This window comes from Dermacentor albipictus, chromosome 3, assembly GCF_038994185.2.
Source record: "Dermacentor albipictus isolate Rhodes 1998 colony chromosome 3, USDA_Dalb.pri_finalv2, whole genome shotgun sequence".
Lineage (NCBI taxonomy): Eukaryota > Metazoa > Arthropoda > Arachnida > Ixodida > Ixodidae > Dermacentor > Dermacentor albipictus.
The window spans coordinates 161,823,053-161,837,128 of NC_091823.1; the positions used below are offsets into that span (position 1 = coordinate 161,823,053).

The 14,076-nt window shown below is 43.7% G+C and overlaps 1 protein-coding gene across 1 annotated transcript in view; it reads left to right on the top strand.

Moving 5' to 3' along the window:
- Positions 1–14,076, top strand: part of LOC135905197 (uncharacterized) — a 285,140-nt gene that overhangs the window by 163,379 nt on the left and 107,685 nt on the right. Inside the window, exon 14 of the mRNA XM_065436218.1 lies at positions 3,547–3,620. Coding sequence (XP_065292290.1) covers positions 3,547–3,620 — 74 coding nt within the window. The remainder of the gene's footprint in view (positions 1–3,546; positions 3,621–14,076) is intronic.

Here is a 14,076-nt window from a genome sequence, read left to right on the forward strand (position 1 = left end):
CCTATATAGTGCCGACTAACGGTCACGGCTTCAGCTAGAGAGGACTCCCAGATAAGCATTACAGGGTAGGACTCCAAATCCATAAGGGCACAGCGAGCAGCATTGACGAACTCTACAGCATTCATGAGAGGGTAGCAGAAGTCGTAACAAAACTGAATAAGAGGAATAGAATAAAGGTAGGAGAACCCTACGCCCCAACCTCGAGTCACGACAATGAAGAAATTGAAGTCTTATGAAAATGCTCAATTAGCGATAAGAAAAGTACGAACTCAGTACACTGTAGTAATGGACAACTTCAGTCCAAAAGTGAGGAAAGAGCAGGTTGGTCAAAAAGAAATTGGCAACAGCGGCATCGATTCTAGGAAGAATAGAGGAGAGATGTTGGTAGAACTCGTGGAAAGTAATAAGCTCTGAATAATGAATACCTTCTTCAGGAACAGTAGCGAAAGAAAGTGGACATGGAAAAGCCCTAATGGAAAAAACAAGAAATAGATTTCCTGCTCTCAGCTGGTACCAGCATAGTGGGGCATGTAGAAGTGTCAAGTAGGGTAAATCAACGTGATCATAGATTAGAGAGTTATAGGATTTTCCCACAACATGAAAAGAGAAAGAGTAAAAGTAATCAAGAATAAACAGGCCAACCTAAACGTAGTAAGGGTAAAAGCTGACCAAGCTGGTATGCTGCAAAAAAAAAATACAGGCAGCTTTAGAGCAGAGAGATGAAGATGACATAGAGGTAATGAATGAAACCGTAACTTGGCTGATTTCAGAAGCACCAATAGAAGTTCGAGGTAAGGCACCAATGCGACTAGTAAGCTCTCCCAAGAAAGAAAGCACTTAGTAAAGAAACTACAAAGCATGAAAGTTTCCAAATGAAGAAACCATACATAATGGGGGAACTGTCAAAACTGATCACCAAGCAAAAGATAAGGGATACTCGAAATTAAATTTGTAAACAGTAAAAAATGGGCGCAGCATGACATCAGTGACAAGAAAACTTGGCGTAGGATAAGCCATGATGTATGCACTGAGAGGTAAGCAGGGTAATATTGTAAGCAATTTCGAAGATAAAGTAAAAGCAGCGGAAGAACAATTTTCTGATTGCCACTTTTCATGCCGCAATATTATTTGAGAACTTAATTAGCTAAGACTAATTATTGAATTAGGCGGAATGAAAGAAATTAATTGGATCATCTACAAGGGACGGCAAACAACATTACCTTGGTTCTGTCCATATACGTGGTATTCGCATATTTTGAAACTCCGGCTAAAGTTAGCTGGGACGTGCTGTATGCGTAAACAGGGTAAAAGGTAAATACAGAAGAAGTTCCCCTGCGTCGGAAAACACCAATTTACCTCCTGAACACTGCAATACAAGAGCACTAAAAATACATTGCCGTATTTAAGGCAGTGGTGAAAGTATATATACATTGCAGTGTTTATGTCATTACCGAATAAAAGTGAGAAAAAAGCGCTAATGTGAAAAACGCGAAAAAAATTAATGTGAAAAAAGAACGAATGTGAAAGTCGTAAGTTACATTTCTATCCATAATATTTGACCTAAAACTCTTATTGTTTAGTCGCACTCAGTTACAGAAGAACATGACAGCAAATGTAGAATGACAAGTTACAAGTTACAAATGTAGAATGACAAGTCTGACCAGTTGTTTAAAGAAAAGCGTAGATTTTCGGGCTTATAGTTACGACATATTTCACTGTACAGCGCATACAATACACGAAGAGCCAGAGCTGATTCCACATAGCGCTTTCTTCCTGCAAGATTTGCTTTTTCTAAATGCGCTAGCATAATTCATAGTTTAACAGGCGTTCCAAGCGACTTTCGCGGTTTCTTAAGTATAGGTAGGAAGTACGATCTACTGAAAGATAAGCAGGGCAATATCATCAACAATCTCGAAGGTATAGTAAAAGCAGCGGGAGAATTCTATACTGACCTGTGCGGTACCCAGAGCAGCCATGCTACCTTAATTCGAAGTAGTAATGAACAGGTTGCAGAGACTCATTCTATAACTAGCGATGAAGTTGAAAGGGCCTTGCAAGACATGACCCGGGCAAAAGCGGGAGGAGAAGGTGGAATAAAAGCCGATCTAATCAAACATGGCGGAGATGTCATGCTTGAAATGCTTGCGGCTGTTTATGCGCAATGACTCACCATTCAAGCGTACCAGAAAACTGGAAGAATGCCAACATTTTACTAATCCACAAGAACGGAGACGTTGCACAATTGAAAAATTATAGGCCCATTAAATTGCATCAGTACTGTATAAAATATTCACCGAGACATTTACTTATAGAATAAGGGCAACATTCGAGTTCAGTGAACCAAGGGAACAGGCTGGCTTCAGGAAGGGCTATTCTACAAGGAATTACATCCATGTCATCATTCAGGTAGCTGAGAAATCTGCAGAGTACAATCGACCTCTTTGTATGGGTTTCATAGAATATGAAAATTACATTTGATTCAGTAGAGATACCAACAGTCACAGGTACATTACGTAATCAAGGAGTACAGGAGGCTTACTTAAATATCTCGGAAAATGTCTACAAAGATCTCACAGCTACTTTGATTCTCCACAAGAAAAGTAGAAAGTTACCTATCAGGGAAGGGGTCAAGCAAAAAGACACGTCTCCAACGCTATCCACTGCATGCTTGGTAGGAGCACTCCATCTATTAAACTGGGAAGGCTTAGGAGTGAGGCTCAACGAGGAATATATCAGAAATCTTCCGTTTTCAGATGAAATTGTCCTGTTCACAAACATTGGAGACGAATTACAACAAATGATTGAGGACCTTAACCGAGAGAGGGTAAGAGCGGGGTTGAAGATTATTATGCAGAAGACAAAGATAACAATAAGTAGCCGGGCAAGGAAACAACAGTTCAGGATCACCAGTCAGCCTCCAGAGTCTGTGAAGGAGTACGTTTGCCTTAGTCAATTACACACAGGAGTCCCTAATCATGATTTACAGAGCAATAAAAATGGGTTGGATGGCATACGTCCGGCATTGCCAGATCTTGACTGAATCTTGATCTTGATCTACCATTGAAAATAAAGGCGTACAATCACGGCATTCCACCGGTGCTAACATATGGGAGAGAAACTTGGAGGTTGGCAAAGAAGCTCCAAAACAAGTTAAGGACCGCACAAAGAACGATGGGACAAAAAACCTTATGCGTAACGTTAAGAGGCAGGAAGAGAGCGGTTTGGATCAGAGAGCAAACGGGGATAGCCAGTGTTTAATTGACATTAAGAGAAAAAGATGGAGGGGCACACCATGTAATGTGTAGTTCGGATAACCGGCGGACCATTAGAGTTAAAGAATGGGTGCCAACAGAAGGGATGCCTAGTCGAGGATGGCAGAAAACTAAGTGGGGCGATGAAATAGGCAAATTTTCAGGCGCAATTTGGAATTAGTTGGCGCAGGACAGGAGTAATTGGAGATCGCAGGAAGAGGCCTTCGTGCGGCAGTGGACATCAAAATAGGCTGATAATGATCGTGGTGAATTAGTTTCCCTTTCTTGCACGCAGACAATGCGCGTTATCTGGCCTCGGGAGACGCGTGGAAAGTGGTTCGGAAAGTTCCTGGCGGGCAGCACGCTCACGTAAGTTGTTTATGCCGAAGAGGATGACAGCTGGGCTAACATAACTTCTTGTAAGGAGTCAACCACATGCACGCGGTATCGCAGTGTAAGGTACAGTGGCATTCAATATGAGCTGCGAGACGGTGACGCTGATCAATTGGGATCCCACGACGGCTTGGGGGCGCAGACATACAAAAAAATGTGTTAGCGATTATCAGTTATTAAAAAATGATAATTCTCTAATTTCTTGTACGCCGGCGCCACATTTCAGTCTTGGGAGTCCCTTCGAGCATGGCAACTGCGCTGCAGCTCATATTGAACGCCACTGTACAACGAATTGTCAATATTGCCCCTTTGAACACAGTTGCGAACCCTAAAAAATTGAAAATAGCGAATGATATTTCATTGGCTTTCATATGGTTCTTTTATTGTGTCATACATTGTATTAAATAACCTTCGAACAACATTTCAGTTTTTTTTGTCAGAGACTTACGTTTAACCAGCCGTTAGTTAGTTAGTTAAATGGCGTTTAATGGCGCAAAAGCGGCTGAGGCTATGCTGCGCCAAACACGAGGTGTTTTAAATTCAAGTTTATGAAGGAAAAGGCTTTGTTAATCTATATTTTATGTAAAAATCCAGTGTCGTGTAGAAATTTACGGACGTCACATAATGGGACTAGCGGATCATCACCTAAAATTAGAGCGGGGTGTAAAGGTATGTGTAGTTGATATAATTTGTGCAAAAGTGTTCGTCTGTGTGTTTCAGTCTGCGCAAATGTGAGTAATATGTGCATAACTGTTAGTGGCTGTTGACATTTCTCGCATGTTGGTGTGTCTTTTTCGTAAGAAAGTTATTGTGCGTGACTTGTGTGTGCCCAATGCGTAGTCGGTATAAAACTACTTCGATGAACCGCTCCTGATGATAGCATGACTTCCACTCGCCAACTATGGGTTTCGTGAGATGTAGCTTGTTGTCGGCACAACGGTCCCATTCGCGTTGCCATTTTACCGTGAAGGCGTTTCTAATTGCACGGATGCTATCATTATATGGGAGTTTCGTGTTTGTAATATCTTTGTGTGCTGCCATCAATGCACATCTATCAGCGACTTCGTTACCTGGTATCCCAACATGGCTTGGGACCCAACAGAAACGAATTGACCTCCCGTATTCGTTAAGCACCAACATGTTTAAAATGTCTCCTATCAGGGGTTCACATTCACCAGCCGTGTTGCTTAGTGAGTATCGTGTTGGGCTACTAAACACTAGGTCGCGGGGTCGAATCCCGGTCACTGCAGCCCCATTTAGATGAGGCATAACGCGAAAACACCCCAGTACTTAGGTTTAGGTGCACGTGAAAGAACCCCAGGTGGTCCAAATTTTCTGAGTCCCCCGTTACGACGTGCCTCATATTCAGATAGTCGTTTTTTCACGTAACACCCCACCCCCACCCCTCCCCGCAATTCTTTTTTGCTCGCAGTGTTACGTTTAGCCTGTACAGTAACTTTTGTTAATGGTGTTAGCCATGGATGAGGCGGCTGATAGTTAGCTTACCTCAGAGCAACAATCAAAATTTCTAGGTGCCCCAGAGCTTTCGTCGCAGTAAGTGACGGAGACTGATCGGTTTTCACGATGGGCAAGCGTGTCGCAGTTGCTCGCTGTCGCTCGAAAATTGCGCGTAAGCGTTTGATTCTTACTTGGGGCATGGTGCAATATCAAACGCACTTTAGAGACACAGGGGAGTAGCGCTTCTCAACAAAGGAAATATTTAGTCGGAAAATGAACACTTGTATATACACAATGTAAAACAAGATAATCTAATGAAAGATGTGAGGGCAACGAATAAACCCTACGAGTAGAGGTTAGATAGATAGATAAACTTTATTAAAAGAATAATCAGAACGCCCGCTAATGATCGGGGTCCCTAGTTCAGGGCTCCGCTGGCTCTTGCCATCTTCTCAGCTCTCTTTATCAGCTAGAGCTGGTCGTCGAGGGCAGAGCTGGACAGCAGTGCCTCCCATTGCTCCCTCGTGGTGTTCGTGTCGGGATGTCCTATATTGTGTAGCGTGCACTACCACATAACGACGCATAGGATTGGTGTGGCCCCGCACCACGGACATTCGTTCCTGTAGGCTGTGGGGTGTATCTGATGTAAAGTGTATAGTTTCGTGTAAGTGCCTGTCTGGTGCCTACGTCAGGCAGCGGCATCTTTTTCCTCTTTGGATTTCGATGGGGTGGTGAATATCGCTAGCGACGCCCTCTGTGGAAGTTTACGATGGCTGAGTACTCGAGGTCGACAGGGTCCGGGTCTTCTACAGCCGGCGTGATGAGTGCTCGGTTATGTACGAATACTCGAGCTGCTCTGTCGGCCTGCAAGTTGCCTGTGATGTCAGTGTGGCCCGGTACCCAGATGATGGCTTGGGTGGTGAAGTCCTTAGGGTCCTCCTTGAGTATTTGGGCTAGGACTTGTGCAGCAGGTCATCCAATTCTTCCCTGTAGGAAGTTGCGGCAGGGCTGCTGGGAATACGTGAGGATCGTCAGTGGTTGGTTTGCGTGTATGCCCTCGCGGATGGCTAACGCGATGACCAGCTCTTCGGCTTCCGTAATCGTGCAGGGACGGGTCGATGCAGCGGGGCTCACGTGGCCTCGGTGGTCGCATGCCATTGCCACTGCGCCCTTGTTGTTCGTCCCATACATGGCCGCGTCTGTAAAACGGGCCGAGGTATTGAACCTGAATGCTTTCTCCATGTACTGGGTCTTTGGTCTCCTCCTGCAGGAGTGTAGGTTAGGGTCCATGTTGCTTGGTATCGCGGCAACGTGAAACCTGTCCTGGACGTGACGAGGTATCAAGCAGGTTTCTTGGGTTCGTGTTTTTATAGCTGGGAATCCCAAGGTTTGTAGGACTTGCCGGCCCGTGTGAGTCCGCGCAAGTCTCTGTTGTTGCGAGACGTAGAGGGCTTCTGTCAGCAAGAGGAAACAGCAGACAACTAACCAATAGAGCGGAGCCTGTATTAGGAAAACTTACATAGGCACTTAAGTCTATTTACGTGCAATGAATGCGAAAGCAGTGTGACTCTTCCGTGCGATACTTTTCACTTCGTCATGTGATCGAAGTGAGCAAAGTTAATTTTGAGGGTGGGCAACTGAACTTTTGCGTTTGGGCCAAGTCAGTTGTTTATTGGGGTTCAACTTAATTTTCAAATTGGTTGAAGACAATTATGGGGGTAGGCTAAGTCACTTTTGGGAGTGGGCTAGGTCGGTATTGAGCGTGGGTCAAGTGAATTTTCGAACTGGCCAAAGTCTATTTTTTTGGGTGCGGGCAACGGCGTCCGTCCGCTGCGAATGTGACGTCTTCACTAAATTTTTTTTTTCAATACTGCCAGTCCTTTCCGCGACCAGAGCAGGTGGGCGTACAGATTGTACATGCAGGTATAATCAGTATATAATCACTATAAACACGACACGGTGAAGCAGAAACAGGAATCCAATGTAGTGACAGTCATGACAAAGGTATAGCAGCTACATATATACACAATAAGTTTCCTTATTGTTAATTAGGAATGAATGCCGAGTTGATATTCTATGAACCCCCTTCTAACGCTTACAACATATGCACACTTATAATAGAAATAATATGCAAAGCACACATTTATAACCTCAGATAACACAACGTCAGCAACATCAAAACATAACAGAAATTATACAGGAAATGGAGCGGCACACAGGCAGGTAACAGCAAACCTGAAAACACTCTGTTGTCAGCACTCGGCCACTAACATGGTTCCAATGATGGCGAAATGTCTCTAGGGCTGAAAGCGTTACGGCATTACCACATGATATTTTCTCTTGATGAGGTAAAACGCGTTAATGAATTCGCATTAGTAACCGACGGACCTTACCAATCCATTCCCTGACTGCAAGCGGAAAAAATGCTTGAAAGTGTCATTGTGGTAAGTGCACTCTTTCATTGTATGTGAATGTTTGTGCCAGGTTACGCTGGATTCTGATGAATGGATGTACAACGACGGGTCAATTTTATAACAGTTGTGAAGTACCTGAAAAAGAAATTTCAGGTGCTTTTTTTACTCTAATCGCAAGTGTTTCGAGGCCACAGCTGGTTAACATATTTGTGGCAGAATCAATGCGCTTATATTTGTTGCAGATGAATCTTGCAGCATTCCTTGGTATACTTTTTATGTTTGTAATGTTAGTGACCATATAAAGAAACCATCGGCCCTATAACGTAAAACTATTCCAATATGTTTTTATTCCTATCTCCTGACGTCAAACTTGCGTCACCGCCAATGCAAGCATCGGGCGGTCACCCACAGTGTTGTCTGAACAGACCAATCAAACGATCACCTCGTTCATAGGTGGTCCCTTTTGTTTGCTTGAGAAACGAATAACATTGCCTACTCTGAGCAGCTTGTCTTATCTAATTGGCTGACCAAGATGCGACGAGCACGCTCAAGTGGGCAGGGATTCAATGGGGCCGAGCCACTGCACTGAAAATCGACAACAGGATGAAGAGGGTGGTGCTGGCGTCTGCGATTGGCCCGCTTTCACTTAGTTAGCTTACGGTGGCTGGTCGAAAATCACGCCGGCATGCAACGCAAGCTTAAGAATGACGCTAAAACGGATCCTCAGCAATGAAGAGTTGGCAGAACGAGGTTGTAAACGTGCCGATAGATCTCGAAAACGCTGCACGGCCATGCAAACACTTTTATTATACGCAATTTAACCCATGCTCTCCGTAAGGTGCGAGTAGCCATTACCTGAGCGATCGGCGACAGCCATTTTTTATTCCTTTCGGAACGGGGCAGCCTGTGGCTACTCAGAAGAAAATTCAGTTTTGTTCGGCATATTAATGCATCTTTAACGCGTACACGTCACTTTCACCCGGTAAGTTCTTGCCTTTTTGTCACGACGCGTGACACGCAGGTGAAGTGGGTGCAGTCCGAAAACTTTTGACCAATAGCCGAAGGCTAATGGTGAAACATACAGGCGAGAAAAAAAATCGAAAGACAAAAAAACTGTTCTTCAATTTAGCCACCTGCCACTGTGGCTATAGTATGCTGCTGCTAACACAAGGCGAGGGGTCGAATTGCCAGCCACGGAAGTCGCATTTTGATGCGAGTCATAGGTAAAAAAAGCTCTTGCACTTAGATTTAGTTCATCACCTTTTATTGAACCGTTAAACTTCCAAATACGATTGCATAGAGGGGCATGCTTATGCAAAATCTAACACCAATCGAAAGCAAAGGGCACAATTGTAAAACAACCATCTTTCGTTTTAATTCGAGTGTGTAATCATTGATTGCGCCAATACATATTGTTCAACAGCACTGCACAAATAAGCATGATCAGGTATAGCAAGTACTCTGTCAGGAAGCTGGCTCTACATATGTATAAATGTCAAGACATGAATGCTCATATTACGTCGCACACATAGCACAAAGAAAACCTTTTTCAAGAGTTGTCCCTTCTGGCAGATATGAGTGGGCTATAAGCAGCAGAAACTTTATTGCAGGGAATTGTGTAATACCGCTTATTAAAGAATGAAGAGAGTTAAGAGGCTTTTAATTGCAGTACCTCATGCTAATCAAATATTAAAGAGGAACGATGAGCAAAAAAATTTCTGGTAGAGCACTTAGGTTAAACAGTAACATTTTGAAAGACAGGAAATTCGAAGTGAGAGTTGGAGGTACATTTGGCCCACCCGCACAAACAACACAGGCATACAGCAAGAAGTACTACAGCTTATGGTGTACTACACTCTATGGGAAAGCTAGCTTATACAGAAATCAAGAATGATGCAACAAGCTCTCGACAATACTTCAGACTTTCTTGGCCAGTATGGCCTCCCGCTTTCTGATAACTCAGCTTACATCGACGTCGGAAAAAAAGACTAGAATCAAGAACTACCCCAGATTGCACATTGTGCTCCACATAGCTGGACAAACATACCGGCAAGTCAACATCCACAAATCCTCAGCTAGTGTAAGACCATGACGGCAGAACCAGCACGTGGACGAAGCAATTATGCCATGCCTGGACGCAAATTCTACAGCTGGTGAAAAGAATAACCTTGGAATCGTGGGGAGTGGACGAGTGGATACTACGGAAAATCGCAGATGCTGTGCTTGTGTCCAAGGTATGATACGGTATGAAATACCAGCAGCACACAAAAAAAGAGAACTTATCGAATACAGCCATCGGGTATCGGATCGGATCGGAAAACATTTATTGGGCTCTAGAAAAGAGATCTTCGCGACTTCAGACGGCGTCTTCCATCTTCTGATGGATTCTTCTGTCTGCAATCACAGGGTTGGTGCCCTAGTCCAAGGCTCCACTGGGTATGGCCAACCCGCGAGCTCGCTCTACTAGGCGCTTTTGGCCGTTCAAGCTTACGCTGGAAAGCATACTCTCCCACTGTTCCGCACTCGGGTTTTTAATTTTATAGATAGTTGGGGACTCAATATTTTGACAGGCCCATGATATGTGGTACAGATCTGGCTTCTCTCCGCACCATGGGCACATAGCCTCATATTGTGTAGGGAAAATTTTATTCAGAAGGTTTAGATTCGGGAAAGTACCCGTCTGCAGTTGACGCCATGCAACAGCATCCTCTCTGCTTAGATCCTTATCCGGGGGTGGGTACTTCAGTCTGGCCCCTTTATAATAATTTAGTATATCTGAGTAGCCCATGGGTACTGACTCGGGTTCCTCAAGGCTGGATGTGTCGGACGCCCGGTTGGTATGCCCTCGAGCTATCCTATCCGCCTCTTGGTTCCCTGTTATGCCAGTGTGCCCTGGTACCCAGATTATGGTGTGGTGAACTTTGTTTCCCGGGTCGCATGAGCAGAGTATATGGCGTGCTTTGCGCCATATACAAGTAACAAGTAATAACAAGTCTTTCCGACTTTACCATGCTTGAAGACCTCTGTGAGAAAGAGCAAACGAACAAACACCTAGACATAATACAGTTGCGGCCTGCAGCACAAATTCTTTGCCTCAAGAGCTCAGAACCTGGTCCCCGGATACTTTGCCAGCTAGCATATGAGATGCAAGGATGACTATTCCTACCTTCAGAAAGAACCTCGGGAGCACGTGAAATTGAAACACAACAGGCCCCTACCGTGCAATATGGGGGCAAACAATTAGGCCAAGAGACTATATGCAACAGCCGAACACCAAGAGGAGGTTGCTAATCATGAAGATGCAAGCAAACATCAGGCACATATAGTAGACTGATGTGGCAATAGCAGAGTAACAGTAGTATGACGCTACATAAAATTAAATGCCACATAAGTGAGTACCATTCCATGTCATCCTACACCTAGAAAAACTGAACTGAGAGCAATCAAAGCAGCACTTGTAGTGCAAAGTACACCCTGCACAGCACCCTCCGCACCTGCATGAATTCACCAGAAACTATCTGGGCCTGCACATCGCATGAGATTTCAGGAAAATCATGAGATTGACGCGCGACTTGCGAGCACATGGCCAGGAATTAAATTACAGGACACATAACCATGCTGATATTCCACGACACAAGCGGGCTTATAAGGCCAACATAAGAACTGAAAACTGGACGGGTTGGTGTGTATTCATTATTAACTAAAGCGGAACAGATGAACAACGGACAAGAAAGAAGGGCTCTGTGTGTTCTCTTTGTTCTTGTCCATCGTATTTCAATTTCACTATAGTGAATGAATTCATGAGGCTGCACAGGAGAAGAATGATACCTCCGCCCAAGGGCACGATTTCAAACACACACACACACACACACACACACACGCACACACACACACACACACACACACACACACACACACACAAACACACACACACACACACACACAATGTTGCAAGGGTGCATAGCATAAAGCAGTATCAACAGGTTAATACTAGAAATAGATGAGGACTAACTTTCAACAAAGGTTCATTGTAAAAATATGGTGAATTATACAAATTATCCAAAAATAACATCTTTGAAGGCTAGAAAAAATTGGTGCTTGATGCAGCCAAACATAAGTGAAAGCGGTACAGAAAGAAAATACAGAAAAATTTCAAGTGGAGGCAGAAATTATTAAAATTGCCAATCCTGCATGCGAGCACCTTTCAAGAAAGATTGTTCTTATTCCAATACACAGACTGACAGCTTGCTTATACAAGCACACTCTTCCAGTTCCATGCCATTGAAAAAAGAAAAAACGAGTTCCTTGAAAGGTACCACATGCGCGCTTGGTGATCACAATGTTTTTATTTCCCTGGACTTGTAGATTTATGTGTATTTTCTCCCTTTCCCATTTTTATGTTTGGTTTCATCAAGCACTAGATTCATCAGGCTTTATTCATGTACTAATTACTGTATTTTCACAATAAACCTTTTTACTAGAAGATAGCGTACCCTGTTCTTACTGCTTCACACTGTACGCTCTTGCAACATTGCACAAATAAAAAATTATATAAGGTAAACAGAAGCATCATAAGGGCCATTAACGTAACTTGTTGCAGTCTAAGAAAATAAACAATAGCCTGGCTGCAAACGGCACCAGAGAACATATAGGACGAACAAGAAAGCCGAGATAATCTAACAACCATAAGTTTAATGTACACCGAGTAAATGCTGGTTGACAAGCAATAAACCGAACATACACAAAAAGCAGAAGCAAAACTTAATGTGTGTTTCCTGACAGGAAATGCATCCATTTCTAACGGAAGCCATGCTGACAAGATTCTCCCAGCATTTTAAGATCTACAGCTGCCATAATTTCTTTAGGCGCCGATCTGCACAGAATGCTAGCTTCTTCCTCTACAATGCGCGCTCAGATGTGGAGAGCGTATTGCCGAGAAAGAAGCTAGCATTCTGTGGAGATCGGCTGCCTAGAGAAATTATGGAAGCTGTAGATGCAATTACACTGGGAGAATCTTGTGTCAGCATGGTATCTGTTACGCTCTCAGAGATTGATGCATTTGCTGTTGGGATTTGGACGGAGACACATCAGTTTTTGCTTCTGCTTTTGTGTAACTTCGATTTATTGCTTGTCAACCAGCATTTGCTCGGCATGTTCAATAACCTTTCATTTGTTAGTACGCCTCATGTTAGTACACCTCCAGCAGTAATGTGTTCATTCTTTTTACATTGAAGCTGTATATGCCAAGGCGAAACACTCACTGTCCGATCATAAAAACCCTAGTGTAGGGTTATGAGCCATTGTTTAGGGGGGTGTGAGCCATTATTCGTCTTACATGATGGACGGAGAAATCTCTTGTTGTGTATACATAGACATGCTTATGCGTTTAAAAAATATATATTCATCTACGCATTATCGCAAGGAAGGAACACAGAGTGGGATGAGGTTAAGACAAGACTATGATGTCATAATTATATCGCTGCAAAGGTGTGGTGAGCGATTGGTTACACCGATACTGACGTTTCTCACTCGTATCAGAGCGCGCGTGCAGCAGTATATTTCTGACTTCCCAATAGGTTCAAAAATGTGTCCCTGTATTTATTTAAATGAAATGTGCATCCTCGGTGTGTCACTTGTGGTATCCTGTGTTAACTTCTGGTTTCGGTTTAGGGTCTTTACATCAGGGCACCACTCAGCGCCAAGCGCTGTAAGTTGCCTCCTGTAAATTGCCTCCTCAGAAATAAACATTCATTCTTTGTCTGGTCCCCGACTGAAGCAGACCGGCTCTTTCTTGCGGCGCTGCGCGCCCCGGCCGTTTAGGCCTCATGCCGTAAACCTTTCATCCGGCCGCGCCGTCGAAGGTATACAACAAACTGGTGACGAGGCTGCTATGCTGCTGTACAGTCCGCATTGTCCTACATGGATGATCTGCTTCTCCGAGGTGAACGTATTGTTCCTCCTGCTTCCTTGCGTCAGACACTCCTGTCTATTGCTCATGAAGGTCACTTAGGCATCACGAAAACCAAGCTCAGATTGAGAGGCATCTACTGGTGGCCTCACATGGATAGGCAAGTTGAGGAACTTGTTAGAAACTGCTTTGTGTGCCAACAAGCAGATAAATCTGCCAAACCATCTTTTGCGCCATTACATCACTTGATAACTATAGTGCATAAACAAGTCATAAATACTATGATTAAGGCATTACAAAACACAAATGCGTGACATAATTAAGAAAGACTTTGATGGACCCGCTGGATTAACACAATAAACCACTCATTTCACTTTCCATGATGATCTTGTGAAGCGCGATGTGTGGAATTCCAAATAAACAATGTGATAAACCCAAGCCAAACGTGTGCGTAACCTCAATAAGAAACAAGAAACACAGACAACCAATAATGCAGAGACTTGACTTAACCGTCGGAATTAACCCAGTGATAAAAACCGGGGCCCACATTTCAGCTTCACTGGTTTAGCATCTGTACAGAGTGCATAGGGAGTAATTCTTTCTGTTATTGTTTGCTACGTATTGTAGAATGTTGTGCCAGTAAAACACGTTG